This window comes from Dermacentor variabilis, chromosome 5, assembly GCF_050947875.1.
Source record: "Dermacentor variabilis isolate Ectoservices chromosome 5, ASM5094787v1, whole genome shotgun sequence".
NCBI lineage: Eukaryota > Metazoa > Arthropoda > Arachnida > Ixodida > Ixodidae > Dermacentor > Dermacentor variabilis.
Genome location: NC_134572.1, coordinates 108181509 through 108201640, shown reverse-complemented (window position 1 = coordinate 108201640; position 20132 = coordinate 108181509). Strand labels below are relative to the sequence as shown.

The following is a 20132-nucleotide window of genomic DNA, read 5'->3' as shown; positions in this document are numbered from 1 at the left end:
GACAGATGTGAGAAACAATTTTGGAAATATATGGGCCTTCTAAACGAGCATGCAAGCTGAAAAAAAAACAAGAACGCAAATACGAGCTTGACGGAGTACGGCAACATGTAAGTTAAGACCACTTCAGCTACATCTCCGTAGCGCGAAGGACTTACGGGTGTCCACTGCACGTCCCACTTTCGGACGAACTGGAGATGCAGCGGGCGTAGAAACGACGAACGGGCCACGTTTACGTTGCTTGCGAGACGAGGTAAACGTTGTGGCCACCACTCCTTTCGCAACCGTTGCAGTAAGCGCGCTTCAGTCAACCCGCCTAACCAAGCCGTAGCTTTGAAACGTCTGCAGCACATTCCAGAAGAGTAAATTGGGTGTTTACTTTCTGCACTCGAAATAAGCTGCGCGGAATACTCGTAAACGTACACTCTAAAAAAAAAAAAGGTTTGCGCCCTTTGAGGCGTATCTTGTCCCCCAACGATAATTGCCATCTATCAAGCTCGCGTGCCCTTTCTTTTTAGGTTGTGCGTCCGGTACTTCCCGGTCACGGACATCTTTTAACAATTTCAACAACTAATCTGTCTCCCGCTCTGGAAGCTAAAGGGACGACGCAAAAGAGAAACAACAAATCAGCTTCGTCTAAAAAAATAATATCCAGAACTTTATTTTCGTTAATTTCATGGCAGTATGCTGAGTACTAGAAGGGAAAAAAGGAGGGTCAACGTTTCCGTTTTATTTATGTCTAACTTCACGCCAAAAGTCCAGAGCTGGTAGGTATATCAGCGCGGCGTCATGGATTTCAAAGAATTTTCTTGTATTTAGACCGCTGTGGTTTAGTAAACGTTCCAGAAAGTTGCTAAGTATTTGCCATATTTAGGACGTAATGCATCCATATATAACGACAAGAAATTCATTCGGTCGGAACAGACGTTGTCAAAATCAGGGACGTCACAGCAAGCTAGCGCGGAAACAGGGAGGCGGAGGCGCCTCCACTCCTCCTCCATACTCAGACGCTCTTAAAACCCCCGTGGAGCGGTGCGTTATTTGCCGTGAGCTGTCTTCGTTATGCTCAAGCCTGCCGATAATAGCGACTAATATGCGTGATAGCAGCACGTTTCTTTTCTTTTCTTTGCTTTTTTTTTTTGAACCACTGGTGAATCCACTTTCCGTGCCTGCGACATCCGTAAGACCGCCGGTTAAACACTGAAGAAGCGTAGCACGCCTTTCTTTTTTCACCTCCATTCTCGGCCGGTCACTGATTACGTGTGTTTTCGGGGGTCTGTCTCCTGCCTGCTTGTCGTCATTGCGACGTGACAAGCAAGTACACATTGCGCATGCGCGAACTAAGGAAAGAAAGCATTCTGGCAACCCTCAGTGGTAGTAACTGTTCATATCTTTATTTATCCCCCCCCCTTTTTTTTTTCATCACAAGAGAAAAGTAACGACCCACTTAGAGAAAGGTGTTTGTCAGCAGTGTCTGAAGAAATAATGCAGAAGCATTCCGTACATGCAGCTGAGTGTACAAGGGCAGCCTCTCAGCAGCGTTTGTGGTCTCAGTCTAAAGCTCGCTCCAGGTGCGCAGTTACAAGGCGTGCGCTCTATACTGAAGCCGGCGGATCACTCTGCCAGCGTGCTATGAACGGATGGCAAGCACCGCCGCCGGTTCGCGCAGGTTCCACCAGCGTGTCGCGCGGTGTCAGATCCAGTCCTCGTGAGCGTCCGCCTTGACCGCGTAGTTCCGGATGTAGATCACCACGAAAAGCAAGAACGCGACCGGAAACACAATGCGAGAGGCGAGGTCCACTTTGTCTGCAGTCGATCGCGGCGCCTTCAGCCAGTTCCGGACAGGGGTCTGCCAGGTTCTTTGGTCGTTGTGCCGCGCTGGCCCGTTCTTCGCGCCACTCTTCGCATCTTCCTGCAACGATAGGTGTGACGAAAATTTGCTAAAGAAACTTTATAGTTTGTAGAAACTTTGTACGCTTTCTTGCTGTATAGTTTCTATGTAGTTTCTATAGAAAGGCGCCCTACGTAGCGAGAATAATGTCTTGTTGCCGCAGGCCATTCGACTGACGCTTGCAGTGGAATAATAAAAAGCCCATTGACTGTCGAATCTCCTATCTCAGTAGCTTGCACAGCAGCGTTCTCGAAATTGAAGGGTTCAGGAGTCGATTCTCGATAAGTGGAGTAAAGTTCTACACATCCTGTCTCTGAAAAGCGACGGACTGGTCATTTTGGGCGACACGTACGTTAAACTGTGTAATATCAGCGACATTTAATGATAAGCGTAAGACGGCGAAAGCTCGGTTCAAACTAACCAACTATGTCACTTTACAAACAGTTCTATACTATCGATTCACGGACGCTGCCGCCTCGAGCTGTAGTTCGATCATTATTCGCACATTTGCACGTTGTTACGCTCTGATAACGCGTTTTTGAAACCCTGAACGGTATACAAGACTATCTTCACGCGAACGAAACACTCGGAACACCATGAACCGGTTATTGCGGTTAAGAAACTCCTACAGGTCAACGATGCCGGCGCTCCAGCGCATCCTCGAAATTGCCTTAGGCATTCCGTGCATTAAAAAAAATACAGTAAAACAAAACTAGCGTTCCGCTAACCACAAGTTCGAGGGCATCCGCTTCACCGAAGTTTTTGTCATCGGTCTTGGGCACCAGCGCCGCCGTCTTCCCGGTCCCGCCTTGACGACAGCGAACGATGAGCTCGACGATCGCCACGTCGATCCAGAGGGCGATCACGAAGGCGAATGTCACTGCGGTCCACACGTCCACGGCCATGGTGTAGCTGGTGCGAGGGAACACGGACTCCCGGAGTCTAGACACCGTCGAGCCCATGGCGACCAGCACCAAAGCGGGAACCGCCAGGCGCGTTCGCGTGGCTGCACCGGTGTTGTCCAGCCAGAGCGGGATCCAGGACAGCAGCACGTACATGGCGCACGGGATGAACACCAGCACGTCGAAGCTGCGCGATAGACGCTGGAACCAGATCTCCACGCGCAGGCAGGAGTAGTCACCTGCGAGGAAGCTCGACTGACGGGCGTCTCTGTCCCTCACGAGGAGCAGAGGCTGTTGCCTTCCTTCATTCCGAAGCACAATCACTCGGTATGCTTCTCATCGATAAGGCATCCCTATCTTAAGGTCATCAAGCGTGTGATCAAATTTTGAAATTTGGATGATGCTTGAAGATCTTGTTTCCAGTGGGAATATACTTCACTATAGGGTGGCCATTTGGGCTTACTCGCCATCCATTACGAATAGCGGGCGTAGCGCGATGCGGACGAGGTCATAAACAGATGTGACAGGACACACTTGGTGTCAAGTGCACCCTTTCAATTATTCTTCTGTCGCCTAATGTGAAAGAGAGATTTTATTTATAGGAAAGGCAGGGAGGTCGACCTGAGCTAGTGCACTCGAGTCTGCTGCTTTGTATATACAGGAAAAAAAAAGGAACCGGGGAGTGATAGTATGATGATGATGATGATGATGAAAGTGGTCAGTGCTAATGTACATTAGACGGTGGCCCTGCTAGAGCCGCTTGTCTAGTTTCCTGTCATGCAGGAACTTCAACAGTGATGTGTAGTGTATTATAAACCGCTTTCCTTATACTAGGTGGATTTCTTTTTTCAAGATTCCTTTACATCCCGAAACTCTGTAGTGGTTAATAGGTACAAAATTTCGTCCGCATTGTGCTAGGTGTGCTGCCCAGTGAGAAGTCCGTTCGAGCTTGTTCGTGAAGCTGTCTACCAGCGTTCCTTCTTCGTGCAGCTTGCTAAACGTTATGTAGGTTGAAAGCATACCGGTCCACTGTGCTCGTGTTCGGAGTTGTAGCACGACCTGTAGCGGGTATTCCAACCCCAAAATTACCGTTCACGCGTCTCATGGCGCCACTTCTCGTCCATTTTAACGGGCCGCGCAGCGTAACTGAATGTTACTGAGGAATAAAAATCAGTAACTACACGTGAAATGCCGCAATTCAACAGCACTCGTGCTTATATGCATAATAGTCCATTCGATCCGTGGTGCCGTGTTTTGAGACATGTAGATAAAGTATAGTTAGGTCAAAAAATACGCCTTTGTTTCGCGTAACTGCGCCTGTAAGCAGCTCCACATGTGGCCACTCACTGATATGGAGAAGCTCGTATTCAATACATTGAATTGTTCTCGGTATTTCGGTCACTTTAGTGTCTTAGCTTCCCAACAAAGTAAAAATCTGCACTGTTGCTCACAAAAAAAGAAACATCAGCACTTCTCTCTCTCTTTCTCTCTCTGTCATTAAGCAGGGCTTTAAAGTTTAAACTCAGAAACTGCAGAGGAGGCGGCGATAGCGCTAGCTATAGGTAATACTAAAGCTGACCTGATTTTCAGCGACTCTAACACAGCCATCCGAAATTGGCTGTGTTACGAGAGATGGGCTGGTGTCCTTTCATGACATTACTAACCACTACAAACTTGAGCGGAGGATTTACCCGCCCCCGGGCAAGCAATGGGTGAAGGCGCAGGAAAGCGTCTGGCGAAGATTTCAGACGAGATCGTTCTATAACCCCCCATACGTGTTAAACAATATCTACCCGGACGTTCAGCCGGAATGCAAATGGTGCCAGGAACTGGCCACCTATGACCACATATTATGAAGCTGTAGCATAGCGCCGCCACCGGCGGATATTATGCGTGATCCTTCTCTCGAGCAGTAGGAGGCCGTGTTGGCCAGCTCAGACCCGGTCGACCAGACCAGGGCCGTGGAGTGGGCCACCCAGGTCACCGTCAGCCATGAGCTGATGGCCATCTAGCACGGAATCGTCCGCACATGCGTTCTGACGAAAATAAAGTTTTTCCATCCATCCATCCATCCATTAAACTAGCAAGCAAGCAGCCTCCAGCAATAAGCTTTCCTCGCAAAATGTGAAAAATCATTCTTTTCTGGTTTTTTTAATAATGGGCGGGGGGGGGGGGGGGTTCACATGTTACCTGGCCTAGATGCGCACGAGTTCGGCCTCCGAGGTGGTGAAGCTCGTATTATTATTTTTTTTTCTTTTTAGTCTCGACGTAATAGGCAACACAGCTCTTGACCATGGCGGCAGGTGGGAGAACATTCTAATAAACTTGCCAAGAAAATGCCTACAACGGGAGTGTCGGGAGCAGACGATCAAACCAACACTGCTGCACCCAATGAACGTGCCAAATAAATGCCACGTACCTGTGATCGTTCGACTCTTGCAACTTCCCAGCACGTGGCTAGTCAGTTTGTAGTTCCTGATGAGAAGGCCGTCGTAGAAGCTCACAGGCTGGTGCAGTATGAAGGCGAACACAATGTCCTCCGTCGTGTATTTGTCTGCCGTGCAAGAACCCAAACGCATTAACCGTTGCTAATCAAGAAAGTACACTCATTAAATTTACTAAGGTTTAATTCAAGAGACGGAAGCTTTACCTCCTCGCTTAGGCCTTAGAACTTTCGCATGGTGAGCGGGTTTAGTTTCAGACCTTAACGACCACATCCCGACAGAGGCGGAATGCAGATAAAAGGTCGTGCGCGTTAAGGACTCCAGCTGTTCAAAATTTATCCGGAGTCGTCCACTTCGGCGTCCCTCGCGATTCATAACCCACTGTGCTGTTTCTGGACGTTAAGTTTAATAATAACCGAGCCCGTACAGGGGCTCGCGCCAGTGGCTGGTCTATCGAGTTCTTGGCGATAATTACACGCCGCGCAAGATTGAAGCGTACGTATCGCGAATGCATATTCTTCCAAAACGCGGCGGGCAAGCCGCATGCAAGAAACACCATAGCTGTTTGATATCTTTTAATGCCACAGCAATCATTGCATGTAATACGCAGGGCTGGTGACCGTTGGTCTATTAGAATTACAGAATGGGTGCCGAGAGAATTAGGGAAGCGCAGTCGAGGACGGCGGAGAATAAAAGTTGGCGTGATGAATTTCTTTTTTTAATTTTGCAGCCGTAAGGTAAGCTGAGCTGGCTCAAGACACTGCCATCCGGAGATCTCTGGGAGAGGCCTTCGTGCTGCAGTAGGCATAAATAAGCTGAGGATGATGAATGATGCTACAACACGAAAGATAGAGCGTGTGCACATACGGAGGAAAATCGTTTGCTACACTACCCCACTTTGGTCTGTGGATGTAGCCTCAGTACGTTGAACGCGTAAAGAAAATTTGGGAAACCAAGCCCATACGAGGAATCGAACCCGGAGCTTCAGGATGATAAGCGAGTACCTTTCCTCGGCGCCACACCAACATCCGATAAGGAGCGCGAAATACATGCGACAGTAGAGCGAAAAAGCACCGCCACCGTTGTGCGCCTATCACGATATCGACGCACATTCGTGGCCCACGCGTGGAGACTTAGAAGGTCTCCTGGAGACACGCAGTGAGTTTGGCAGCAAAAGCGACGAAGCCAAAAGGATGCACCTTCTAGCCCCGCTCAATCAGCTGTAATAAAATTGGAGGACGCTTAAGCTTCGCCTTCAAGAGTGGAACGCGACAGCGTTCCCGTCGACCCGCCAAGGGGTGTAAGACAATGGGCTACGGCGCAGCGACTACGCGCCCCGCATCGGACGCGGTGAGCGTCGAGCAACGCAGCGTTCGGCGCGACAATGAAATGTGCGTCTGAGCAAGCGACGCACGCCTGAGCCCCCTTAGAAACAGCTCGTTTCTAAGGCAACACCGCGTTCACTAGAGGCGCTTTTGTACCGCTTTGAAGCATCGAACTCGTGGCTCAGTCATTCTGCTTCTGGACGCCGTGCAGTACGGACGCAGAATGGAGGGCTCCTCGAGAGCTGCGAAAGCGGCCGACGTTGGCCGTGGTACCCCGTGTTCCGCGTTGCCCAAGGATTACCGTGTCATCTTGCCGCCGTTACCAACAGGTGAAGGACAAAGGCGCGCAGTTGTATTGCACTGCGACGTCACTGGACGGCCTTATAGAATCGACGACTTCCGGAAGCCCTTGAAGGATGCTGGAGTAATTCAGCAAGTAGGCGGAATTGGTGCATACCAAATGTCGCACGTGTGGCTGCTGAACATGAAGACAGATGAGGCAAAGCAGACGCTGCTAGACGCCGGACCACTACTGGTGAAGAACCGGACATGCCTCGTCATTGATCCTGCGAGGCAAGAACTCAGGATTAAGCTACATTGGGTCGCGTTCGACGTCACCTCTGAGACCATTCGACGAGCCTTCCGAGAGTATGGCGAGATAAAGGAAGTCATCAGTGACCGGTGGAAGGCCGAGAACTTTGAGGGCGCCGAGTCAACGACTCGTCTAGTGCGTCTTCTGCTGCGCGATGGTGTCACACCAGACCGCATCCCACATCAGATGCGTCTTGGTAGCGGCACTGCGCTAGTGGTTGTGCCTGGACGTGCCCCGTTATGCCTTCGTTGTCACAACACTGGACACATACGACGTGAATGCCGAGTGCCCAGGTGTGCTGCTTGCCGAGCGTTCGGGCACGAGCAGGCTAATTGTACTCGCTCGTATGCCAGAGTTGCAAGCGCAGGCGGTGAAGCAGACCGGAGCGAGATGCTCATGGACGAAGAAGAAGCGGAGAGCGTGGCTGGGATGGTGGCGTCTATCAGCGACGCGGCCGCAGTGGCGGCGTCCACCAGCTCAGCAAGTGCGCAAGAGAACAAGGCTGCAGACGCTCGGGCAGCAGACGCCACTCTGGAAGACACTTCTACGGGAAAGTACGAAGAAGGTTCGGCAGAGCGCCCTTCTGAAACCCACTCTTTAGGAAAGCAGCTGCCACTAAGTGCGTCCGGGAGTGGTGAGAAAACAGCTGAACTCAAGACCGCAGTAAGCGAGGTCGTTGCGACGCTCGAGGACAGTGATTCGACGGATGAGGCTGCAATGGACGCCGAGGCAACACCTACGAAGCGCCGACTCAGCAAAGCAAGCACGGCATCTCAAGACACCCGGCTACGAGCAACGGAGAGGCGTGGGACCGAGCCTGGAACCAAAAAGCCTCGGGTGGCCACCAGCCATCAGCGGTCGGCGTCGCTTACACGCGGCGGCGTCAAGTCGACGCCCTGAGCGTCGACTGGACTGTGTGTTGCTACAAGGCAAGGTCTGTGAGGGGAGCGCCGTAGGCTCGGTCTGGTGTCACTCGCCAATATGGAGTCCTTAGAGAGGTCGATAAATATTGCAACACTTAACGTCCGAGGGCTTAGTGCCAACAGGCGGCAAAACCAACTTTACCGCCTCGTAACGGAGCACGATTTTGATATTGTAGCCATTCAGGAGACCAAAGTAGAGAGAGAGGATCAGACAGAGCGTATGGTGCGTCCTTTCACGAGACGCTATAACGTGTGTGTTGCCCATGCGGTGGGGAGGTCTTCGGGGTGCATTTTGTTAATTCGGCAGAGTCTTGGTGCTGTAGTGCAGTCGGTGACTACCTGTGAGTCAGGCCGTTTCATTGTATCTGACTTTTCCCTGTCAACAGAAAATTGGCCAGTAATTTGTCTTTATGCACCAACTCAGGCTCAAGAGCGAAAGCTTTTTTTTGAAGAAATGGAGACGTACGTGAAATGCGAGCGTAGATTAATCCTGGCGGGAGATTTCAATTGTGTCTGTACGGAACGTGGCAAAACCAGTGGGAAACACAATGATGCAAGTACTGCTGTTTTGAAAGACTTGATTGCAGAATTTAATCTAGAAGACGTAGGTGAATGTCTTTGCGGTGGAAAAGCGGTCACCTTTACCCACTTTCAGGGTGCGAGCCATGCTAGACTTGACAGAGTGTACGTGTCGGCTGAACTTATTCAGTCGTGTCGAGATTATCGAGTCATACCTGTTGCATTTAGTGATCATTGTTTGGTTTCTTTCCGTGTTGGAAAGGAAAAAACAAATAGCAAAAAAATTTCCTGGGATCTTTGGAAATTTAATGCAAACTTGCTGAAAGACGACGAGTTTTGTGAGCAGTTACTCAAGGCTATAGATAAAACAAAAACTCAAAACTTAGATAGTTGGGCACATAAATGGGAAGTTTGTAAGCAAACAATTAAATTGAAAGCACTTGAACGGGCCAGTGTCTTAAGTCACGCGAAAAAAGAACTCGAGTCCCGTCTTAGATTGAATCTGAAGCAATTATTGGAAGCTGAAAGTATACAACCCGGTCATTTCTTAGAAGACATAAAAAGCATAAAGCAAAAACTTGAGCTGATAGACCAAGAGCGATACAATGGAGCATTGATTCGAGCCAGAGCTGAAAAATGGAGCACAGGAGAAATGCCGACAAAACGTGCCTTGGGAATCGAAAAGAAATATGCTTCCCAAAATGCAATAACAGAAATAGAACATAATGGGTTACTGTCTACCAACAAAGAAACAATAGCAAGTTGTTTTTTGGAATATTACAAAGTATTGTTTTCTCGTAGCAAAGTTGACACTGATAGATTTAAAAAAGACTTCATGTCATTGATGCCAACATTAGATGATGAAACTAAGGAAGTATTAGAAGTGCCCATAACAGTAGAGGAAGTTAAAAATGCGATTGACCATTTAAATAATGGCAAATCACCGGGACCGGATGGCTTAAGCGCTGCATTGTACAAGGCGTTTAAGGGTGTTATCGCACCTGTTTTGACTGAAGTATACAACGAGGCTTACGCGAACAAACATCTACCGCCGTCCTTTTTGTCAGCACACACGGTCCTAATACCAAAAACTGAAGACCCAATCAAATTACGTAACGTCACATCGTACAGGCCGATTAGCCTGACAAATATAGACTATAAAATATTAATGAAAGTGTTGGCTAGCAGGTTGCAGACCGTAATGAAAGATTTAGTCGGTCCACATCAAACGTGCGGAATAAAAGGAAGGACAATTATGACAAATATACACATAGCACGATCGATCCTTGAATGCTGTGACGCAATGCAACTAAGTGTCGCTATGCTGCAGGTTGACCTTGAGAAGGCATTCGACCGCGTGCCGCACGATCTGCTTCTATGTATGCTTGAATATGTGAATGTAGGCAATGTTATCAGCGAAGGTGTGCGGATGGCTTACGCCGGATGTACGACGAGATTGATAATAAACAAATCAGTAGGTGAATACATACCAGTACAGCGCTCGGTCAGACAAGGGTGCCCATTATCTCCGCTTCTTTTTTGCATATATATTGAGCCCTTTTGTCTAAGCGTAATTAGGAACAACTTGATACGTGGATTTCAGTTACATCAAACCGAGGTAAGCCTTCTTGCTTACGCTGATGACATTGCAGTTTTCTGTGCTGATCATGAAAGTATAATGCATACCGTCAATGCTGTTAAAAGTTTCTGTCAAGCAAGTGGTAGTGCAGTAAACTGGGACAAGTGCGTTGGGTTCTGGCATGGGGAATGGGACGTCGCACCAAGGATGTTTTTGAACATTAAATGGCAAGAAACACCGACAAAATACTTAGGAGCACCCCTACAGTACTACTCTGATAATGAGCCTTATTGGAAAAAACAAACAGAGGTGTTACGTGAAAATGCACAAAAGTGGAAAGGATGGGATAAGTTGATTTTCGCACGGGCCACGACGTGCAACCTATTTCTTGTAAGCAAGCTATGGTATGTAATGCAAGTTTTGCATTGCAGCAGGTTAAATGTACAAAAAATGCACAGAGTGTTCGCGATCTTTATCTGGAACTCTCTATGGGAAAAAACGAGCCGAACAAATCTGTTTAAAAGAGGGAGTGATGGTGGGCTTGGTCTAGTGCATCTGTATGTGAGACAACTCGTCAGTCGATTTGTTTTTCTCAGAGATGTAGATCATACCTTTCTCAGAACTATGATTCAACTGAGGCTGGGTAAAGTGCTACCAGAGTTTGTTGTGTCTTCGGTGTGTCAGCAAGGACCAGTACGAGGATATCTAAAAGAAGTGGTGTCATCTTTCCGCTTCTTATCGGTGCGTTTTTTTTTTTGCAATATTTGACAGATGTGTCACGCAAAAAACTGTACAAGGACCTTGTGGATGTGTTATTTCCTGTGCCATTGTACCGTGAATTATACTGTGCAGGCAAAGGAAAAGATGTTTTGAAACGCGTTAAAAAAATGCCAGTTGCGCCAGGGGTTAAAACCTTTTTTTTTTAAGCTGCACACAGGAACCTTACCTGTTAAAACATGGTTAGAAGAAAAGGGTTTATTTGTTCCGTGGGGTACTCATTGTTTGTTATGCAAAAGACCAGAGACAATTGAGCATGTGTTTTTAGATTGCTGGGGTGGAGTGTTCTTCTGGGACATCTTACAGAGAACCTTGAAAAAAGAGTTGCCATTAAGTCCGCACGGAATCCGTTATCTCACGGTCGAAAACGACGATGGTGTGCCTTTCGATCTGGTTATGCTCCTGGGCCTGCACAGTATATGGCGAACTCGGACTGCTGTGCACAATGCGGATATTGACGCTAGACCGGTTCGCGAATATTTTTGCGAATCGGTGTTGTCGAAGTGCAGAAGGTGCAGTCGTATGTACCAGAGTGGGTTCCAAGATTAGAAATGTTGTTGCAGATGCCGAAATACTGATGGCTTGTAGTCAGCAAACAGCTGACGGTTCTCGGTACTATTATCTTGTTAATCTGTTCTTCTAATCTCGTAAACTCTGTGAAAAGCGAGGCAATAAAGAAAAAAAAAAACTCGTGGCTCAGTGGTAACGTCTCCGTCTCACACTCCGGAGACCCTGGTTCGATTCCCACCCAGCCCATCTTGGAAGTTGCTTTTTATTTATGAAGTGCCTGCCGTGATTTATCGCTCACGGCCAACGCCGCGGACACCGACGCCGACACCGACGCCGACGACACCGGCTTTTCTGCGACACGAGCTCCTTAACGCTATCGCGTTAAAAAGCCTGAATGCAGACGTCAGCGCTTTTTTATCAAGCCGCGTGATAGCAGCGCTGAAGTCACGGTCAAACCGCCTACACCGGGGTGCTTCCTTTCACCGGTAACCGCACACATCACGTCTCTACCGAAATTATAGCGCGGTCATCGCACAGCGTAAAGCAGATGCCACAAAGTGCAGCGACATTGTAACTCGACAAACCTTACATTAAGAGACCCTAAAGAGCGGCCCTAAATCACTTTAGACTGGTAATGCATACCTTCAAATCTCTGTATTCATTATTTTCCTCGCATTCATTTTCTCATCTGATTATAATTTCTTTATCGGCCAACGAAACGAAAATAGAGTTCTGAAAGCGAAACATATAACCCGTTTAAATTGACTTAGTGGTTCTCTTCAATCAAGGCGGATGGCCGGTGCCGATCGTCTTCGCGATCTCACAAAATGTCGTACCCACGATTCATCAGTTTCAGGAAGTAATGGAATATTTAAAGAATTTCACCTTGAGAAAATAAAATTGTTTATAGTACACTACATCGGGCCGGCAGACGTATAATGCGAACTTAATTGTAAGTTATTTCAAGGTACAACTTCGCAGTGACACGAAATAAATCCCAAAGTGCAATAAGAACGTTTTGCATGCGAAGGTCGTCAATCTGTATATGCGCATAAATTGTGGCAGACGCTTAGTATACTTCCTGTGTTTATCAACTTATTTCTCTTTTTAAGTTTCACTCCGACAAGCGCCCTTCGTACACGACTTTGTGTGCGTCGGTGACGATTTGATTATTATACCTAATATTGTGGGAAATTTATGTGCATTGTTAAGGCAACATATCCCCCTTGTGCAACAGGCATAAACAAAACGATACTAGAACACCGATGACTGAGAGAGAGAGAGAGAGAAGGAGATAAAGAGAGAACCAAAATTTGTGCAGAAACCATCGACGACGATGACTGTCAACGTAAACGAATAACCGAACGCTTCAAGAAAGATGTTAGCTTTATAAAGGAACGATGTGCTTGACGACATGTATACGTGAGGATATTTAGTTAGCCATTCTCGTTTAATTGCGCAATTCCGTGGAGAACAGAACCGTCAACCAGTGCATCTCGGGCGGTAGTATAGGTGAACAGGACGTGCGTCTCCAGAAGCTGGGACCGCTGCAGTTTCATTGCCCAAGAACGTGCCCCGCACTGCGAGCACTCCTTTTTGCGTCGGTGTCATTGTTCTAACCTCCCAAAGCACCAAGGAAAGCTTTTCGCCTTCTTTAAAAAGGAGCAGAGAAGGCACGGATGTTAACCAGAAACGCGTCTGGTTGGCTACTCTACACTGAAGGGGAGGGGGGGGGGGGAGTAGAATAGAAGTATGATAGAATGAGACGGAGAAAGGAGAGGAAGCTAGCCGTGGTGAATGTGTGCACGCATTCACAGCGTGCTTTCACAGGGCAGTCGCTAGAGATCAGGGTCACCTCACACGTGTGTAAAGCTCGTCCTACAGAAAAACATTTCTACATTGAGGGCGTAAGACCCAACTAGCATATAGGCAATCGGGGGCCAGGAAATGTGACAGTATACTCACAGCTTGGCATGATGACTGAGCACACCTGCACGTCAAAGGGGTACCTCTTCAGATCCATCGGGCACGACAGCTTCAGCGTGAGTCTGGTAGAATGGAAACGAATACTGAACGCATATAGTCAACAGTATACCGCGAATTCAGCGCACTAACGTCGTAATCGACGGCACAGCGAAGTTGGTACATTTGAGTTCCTCGCTTCGTCGTTGCTTGTTTTGTGCGGCTTAAGCGGGCTGCTTGAAAGCGAACGCTGAGCAACAAGCAACACCGCATGGAGAATTGCATGTCCCCTACACATATTGGCATACGTTCACCGCTGCGCTGATACAGCGAGTATTAGGGGCCGAAAGTTACGCCAAATGCTAAAAAATAAAGGCTGGTCACAGTACCACCGTTGGGCCCTACAATTCTAGAACGACTAAAAAAAATTGTACAATCGGAAAGCGCCTCTTATCTTTGCTACCTCAATTTGGGCGCAAACCCGACCGCAGGTGACTGTGGTGCCAGTGACCGTTGTAACTCGAAGAGTGTTCGCGGAATCAGCTCTGTATATGTATCGCTGACGAGGGAAAGGAAAGCTACTGATTGCTTATTTGCGGGGCCGACAAAATAATATCCGTATTCCTGCGAGAATACAATTTCGGTAGTAAATCGCCTTCTGGTCCAACGTATGCTGGGTGCGACAAAACGAACGGGAGTGTAGTGCTGCTGTGGTATCGCATGCCTTCTTTATTCTTTAGTTCCTTCATTCGGTGTTCACATCACAGTGCCCGATGGCGTTTAAGCACAAAGGTCACAACACTGAATAAAACACACGTTTGATAAAACGCAGTTGCTTCTAAGTTGGCTTGTCTTACTCGAAATAAAAATGAGTTTGTAAATATTTTTCTCCTAAACATGCAGCTACGAAGGTTCAAATCATGATTAGTACGCATTAATACATAATGACGTTATTTTTGGGTTTCCTTGTTGGTTCCGGTCTATTAGGCCTTCTGTTTTTCCCGCACAGTAGTTAGCGGTCTTTCTGAGAGACATCTTGGCGATCCGAAATCAAAAGCTCCACATATAAAGAAGGACAGTTACCGTGTCCTACTGCCCAACCTTCGTCCTGTTTCCTGTCCCCTTTAACGCGTACTACTATACTTCGCTTTTTATGGTGGTTAACGAAAATATTACGAAGGTAACATCTCGTAGTTTGCCTTGCTCTCTGTATCTTTAGTTAGAAAAATTTATTGGAAGGCGTGTAAAACAAAATAACAGAGAGAGATAAGAGAGCTTTCTGTGCTTGTTAATGCCTTGTTAATAGCTAATAGCTCTAAGAATGGTGGCATAGAATTGGGCTTATTTAAAAAGGACGACCTGTGATTTGCTAAAAGATGTAGTACTGAGAATTATGAGATAAAGAGAAAGAGATACATTTATCATGACGTAAGAGCTGAGAGGTCGACTTGAATTGCACCCTCGAATGTGTAAGTCATGATCTATTCGCCTTGATACTTAATGATGTGCACTGTTTTTCTTAGTTGGTTCCAGTAAAACTTTGTTATTGGGCTACTGCCATATGTTTGATCTGCACAACATAAGAGGTGGGGAAAACAACGTATTGGGAAAGAAGAACGGGAGTAACATGAGAGGGCAAAGAAGAGGAGGTCTCGACAAACAAGACACGGCGAAGTCTACGAAGTCTATTCAAAGTCTCAAATCAAGGCCACTTTCATGCAGGAATTTGTTTTGATAGCCTTTACTAATGCTCGCCGACGACGGAGGTCCGGCAATGGTTGGCCGTTGAAATTTGACAAACGCTCTGCCAGTGATTGTCCGCGGACAGATCTACGCACAACACTGGAATCACGAAGTCGAATAGGCATCACATCTTGTTGAGAACACCGCTGATTTAACTATACGAACCACCTCGAACTCGATCGCGTAACAACTGAACTTACTCGGAACATGTAAACGCACATGACAGGATTTTTTTTCTTTTCTCCATCTTAGAGGAGTTGTCGCACCTACCTCGTGCTGTACAAAACCCGTCCCGTCGGGAAGATGCGGACGAATAAATTGGGCTGGGGCACATTGTGAAAGTGGCCCTCTTTCTCGTTGGAAAAGAACGCGTCTGGCGTCCAGATCCTCTCGGCGTCATAGAGGGTGACATACTGGACGTCGCCGGCTCGGTCGTCGAACGCCAGCCGCGGGTCGAGCCAGCTCTGCCTGAAGTACGCCTGAATCGTGTAGTCCTGGAAGGAGTGCCGCGAGTAGTTATCACAGCTACTACTCGCGTAGTAGTGCTTCTGCTGCGCTACTGCTACACTTCGAAATATAAAGGGACACACCAAAGCGCAAAGCTAGATATATCTGCATTTGAACAGGGAGGGTTTACTAGTCCAGATCCGTGTACGCGTATGAAACATTACCGACACTAACAACACCAACGCCATAGGCTGTAAAAAAAAAAGATTATTAAGGGTATATATATATATATATATATATATGCGTACCCGATGGCCATAGAATGGAGTTGGCTAAATTTTAAAAAAGATTCTGGAAATCAAAAATACCATTGAACATCATGCGCTATTTCATTAAAATATCTGTGGGCTTAATAGAGATATCAATAAACCGATATTATATTATAGGTTTTATGACGTAATTTATTGCTTTAATATGCAGAACAGAAGTACACTCAATACATTGCCGGTCAAAAGTCTGTGCTATGTAGAACATCTTAATACCTTTTAGTATATTTCCACACAGGTCCCAAAAGACTTCTTATTTAGCCCTCTGAAACAACCTGCTAAATTGAGCGGGTAACCAAAAGAGCATAAATTGCAGGTAGCCTAGAAGAATCCCACTGCTGGCGCTGTAGTATTCCTAGGCGGTATTATTTTTTCGATAGTTTGCCCAGCTGTATAAATAAATAAATATACAAATGTGACCGGTTTCAACGATGTACATCAATATTGCAAGACGACTGGTCCCACAGAGCCAAGAATCATAGTCTGGTGGTTTCGTGGAATAAAGGCCCATTGTTTGCAGGTAGTGCCGTCGTATCTGGTTTAGGCCAGAGCATGTCCACAACAGGTGTTTGATTGTAGCCGCGGACGCTTGAGCTGGGCAATATATATGCAGCTATCCCCAAATGGTCCACGGAGGTGTAGTGGCCAGACACAGGTACCCTATGGGGTGAGTGCTATCCCCACACGGAGTCTCCGCTACACCACCTCCTCCTGGCGGGATAGGCCACCTGGGAGGTTTGAACCACGCGGTGGGATTAAATCTCGCGTGGTGCGGTGGAGAATCTCCTTGCGGTGGAGAAAATCACCCTTGGCATCACTTGGGAAAGATGCTTTCAAAGTTTGTGGCAGCTCACTGTGGGGTAGCGGTGTCAGCTTGTATGTTAGTAGAAATAGCGCGCCGTGGAACCCTGGACCCGAAGCTGACCGAACACCCGTGCAGTCACGCAGTGTATTTTGTCTGCGAAAGGGTGGGCATTGTATACCTTCCGAATCCCCTTTATGGCCGAGGTGGAGCCGAGGTGGAGCGGAACGAAAACGAAAGACGAAACAAAACGATATTTTCGACCAGAACGAAAGCGTAACCGAAACGTTACTTATACTATTGTTTCGAAGTGAAACCTAAATACTTTTGATTGGTTTTCGGTTCAGGGAGACAGTCGGCAATCCGAAACAACCGACGTCGGGCAACGTAAGAATTAGCGCGTACCTTAAGCGTCCGCATAACCGCGTATACCTGAGGCAGACGTAGTGTGAGTGATAGCCGGTCAAGTGCTCCACTAATCTGAGCCTGCGGCTCGATGCGCTAGCAGATCGGCATCGTAGCAAAACCCAGGGTTTGTGCGCTGGAGCGCTTATCGTTTCGTTTTCTACTGGCACAACGCTTCGTTACCGAGGTTCCATCGTTCGTTTATGTTAGTTTAAGTTCGTTTTATCGGAACAGCTAGCGGTCTCGCACTTCGGCGAGTACACTCGATGACGTGCTGCTTCTGAGATCATGCTCAATGCCATGACACATGGCACTGAGCACGACCTCAGAATTCATAATTCACTTATTTAGAAAAATAAGCACCATGCTTTTATCGTTACTTTGCTTTGAAAAATTTTGCATGCGAACCGAAACCATTATAAACCATTGCGGATCACTTTTTTTTTTCGTTCTGGAGCAGAACCAGAACGGAACTCTTTTCAGTGGAACGAAACTAAAACCAGAACGAAAAACATTTCGTTCCGACACCCTGGGAGTCAGTGCGTATTATTATGATCGATGTCGGCGACGAAGAAGCAGCTGTCCCCAAGTTTATTGCGCCTCGTAGGGCCAACCCGAGGCTGCAAGAATCCCATCAAATCACGTGGACGCCGGGCCACGCGGGACTGGAGGGGAACGAAAGGGCAAACGCCTTAGCTCGAGCGCCAGTCAGCCGAGCGGGGCAAAACCAATCGTCTCATCAATATCCACCCTTTACCTTCGTGCCCCTGCCATCCAATTACTGCGACCGACTCGAGATTCAGCGACTCAACCGCAGGGTACCCCCCCCCCCCCCCTCCCACAGAAAGTTCAGCACTGAAGAGGCAGTAGCTCTCAGGCTTATTCAGACTAACACATTCCCAAACCTACAGAGATACAGCAAAATGTACCCACAAACATATCGCGTCATCTGCCTTAGTTGCGGCGACGCACGCCCTACACTATTTGACATCTCGTGGGGGTGCGGGGGCAACCTCAACACTTAAAGACGCCTAGCACGTCATTTGAGCGGTGGGAGGGTACAGCTGACCGGCGATAACCTGGCGGGACAGGAAGCTCTCGTCCAGCAAGTATGTCGAGCAGCCATGGCCAGTGGAGTCCTGGAATCAGGACACCACCCACTCGACCTCAAGAGCAACGACCTCGATGGTCGAAATAAATGTTTCTCTCTCTCTCTCTCTCTTGTAGGGCCAAAAGTTCAGCACTGACCGATGGGACCGGAGTTGTCAGACGGTACACATAACTGGCACTTACGGATGGGTGCCCTGGCACCACGGTGGACGTAACCACTTTTTTGTCTTTGCAGCTCGCGTCGTTATAGGCCACCATTGAACCTTTTCAGAGAGCGGCATCTGCTTTTATGTGGCGCCGGAAGTTAGCCGATGGACGAGGGACCGGATTTCGGAGGCGGCCGATGGGTTTGTTTTCTGTGAGTTGCTGGTGACGCCAGGATGTCTGCCGAAGATGGCGAGATACAAACCGGACTGCCCATGTATGCCACGAAGTGACTCTGCGCTGATTTGCACTGGCCCGGAGACCCTATTTCTCTTTATTCATATGTTTTTTTGGGGGGGGGGCGGTTGGAGGGGCGGCTGTGGTGAGTGCCACACCAACTATTTTCACGGCCTCCTTGACCATCATCACCCCTATAAGCGGGACTCCACGGTACCGTCATCACCACAAGTAGCACCATAGGCAACATAACGAGATCTTGCTTACCATATTGTTTTCCGACACCTCGGGTATGTAGAGGACGAACATGCTCACCTCGACGCGTACAGGACCTTTTGAATCACGTAAGGGTTAGGGGGGAAGAGAAAAAGAAAAGAACCGTGTTCAGGCGACGGCGCCCGAGTTCGAGCCAATAGTTGGTTGGCAGAAGAATTAAAACCGCTTAGAGCGTATGAGCTTTAGCTATCGCCCTACAGAGTGGCATAATTCCAGCGATTCTTTTCGCTTCATTTTATTCCCACTCTCATAGCCCACAGCTTCGGACTGGCCGATTCTCGTGATAATGTAGGTGACGGGAGACACTGAGGACAGTGGCAAAGGACGAAAAGGGATATAATTGAAATATGATTTATTATTCCTGCCCTTGCAGCATAATATGTGAAGCGTCGAGACGCACACTATATGCTGGAGTGAGAAAGCCGAACAAGGCAAGAGGTGAAGTTCGCTTCACTCTCGAGAGCATTCAACCGGTCGAGAGCATAGCGGCTTCGTTTCTTAATTGCCACACGTACTGCACTTGCGCTAACACAGGTTATCCAATGCGCCTTTCAAGACTGAATTAAAAAACGATTGATTGATTGATTGATTGATTGATTGATTGATTGATTGATTGATTGATTGATTGATTGATTGATTGATTGATTGATTGATTGATTGATTTGAATTAAATTATGGGGGTTTACGTGCCAAAACCACCTTCTGATTATGGGGCACGCCGTAGTGGAGGACTCCGGAAATTTCGACCACCTGGGGTTCTTTAACGTGCACCTAAATCTAAGTACCACGGGTGTTTTCGCATTTCGCTCCCATCGAAATGCCGCCGCCGTGGCCGGGATTCGATCCCGCGACCTCGTGCTCAGCAGCCCAACACCATAGCCACTGAGCAACGACGGCGAGTGATTGATTGATTGATTGATTGATTGATTGATTGATTGATTGATTGATTGATTGATATTAACTTGAGCGCGTACTTTCAAGAACGAAATTTGGCAAATAAGCTGAATTGCTTTACTTATTTATTCTAAATGGCAACAAGTACCGTGCGTCGCCGGCTTCTGCACTACGTTAGCTTGCTGTGTGAATGAACGATGATGATGGGTGAAGCGTATTATTACAGCTATTTAGCAGTTGGCTGCCAAACGTGTGACATTAATTTGCAATTAAAGAAAAGGAAGCGGCACATAAAATGAAATATATGATTTTCTGCATAGTCTGAGA

General features: G+C 47.6%; 2 protein-coding genes and 1 long non-coding RNA gene across 3 annotated transcripts in view; 2 read left to right on the top strand and 1 right to left on the bottom strand.

Annotated features, from left to right (window-relative positions):
- Positions 1-20132, top strand: part of LOC142583027 (uncharacterized) — a 38775-nt gene that overhangs the window by 12173 nt on the left and 6470 nt on the right. The window lies entirely within an intron of this gene.
- The window catches only part of LOC142583023 (glutamate-gated chloride channel-like), a 24753-nt gene continuing 5244 nt past the window's right edge, over positions 624-20132 (bottom strand). Inside the window, exons 4-9 of the mRNA XM_075693256.1 lie at positions 18903-18967; positions 15435-15658; positions 13425-13507; positions 5210-5344; positions 2617-3029; positions 624-1909 (exon numbers count right to left, since the gene is read on the bottom strand). Coding sequence (XP_075549371.1) covers positions 1691-1909; positions 2617-3029; positions 5210-5344; positions 13425-13507; positions 15435-15658; positions 18903-18967 — 1139 coding nt within the window. The 3' untranslated portion in view covers positions 624-1690. The remainder of the gene's footprint in view (positions 1910-2616; positions 3030-5209; positions 5345-13424; positions 13508-15434; positions 15659-18902; positions 18968-20132) is intronic.
- LOC142583024 (uncharacterized) lies at positions 6679-8592 on the top strand. Its single transcript, XM_075693257.1, has one exon. It carries the CDS (start codon positions 6783-6785, stop codon positions 8049-8051), a length of 1269 nt encoding a protein of 422 aa, XP_075549372.1. The 5' UTR covers positions 6679-6782; the 3' UTR covers positions 8052-8592.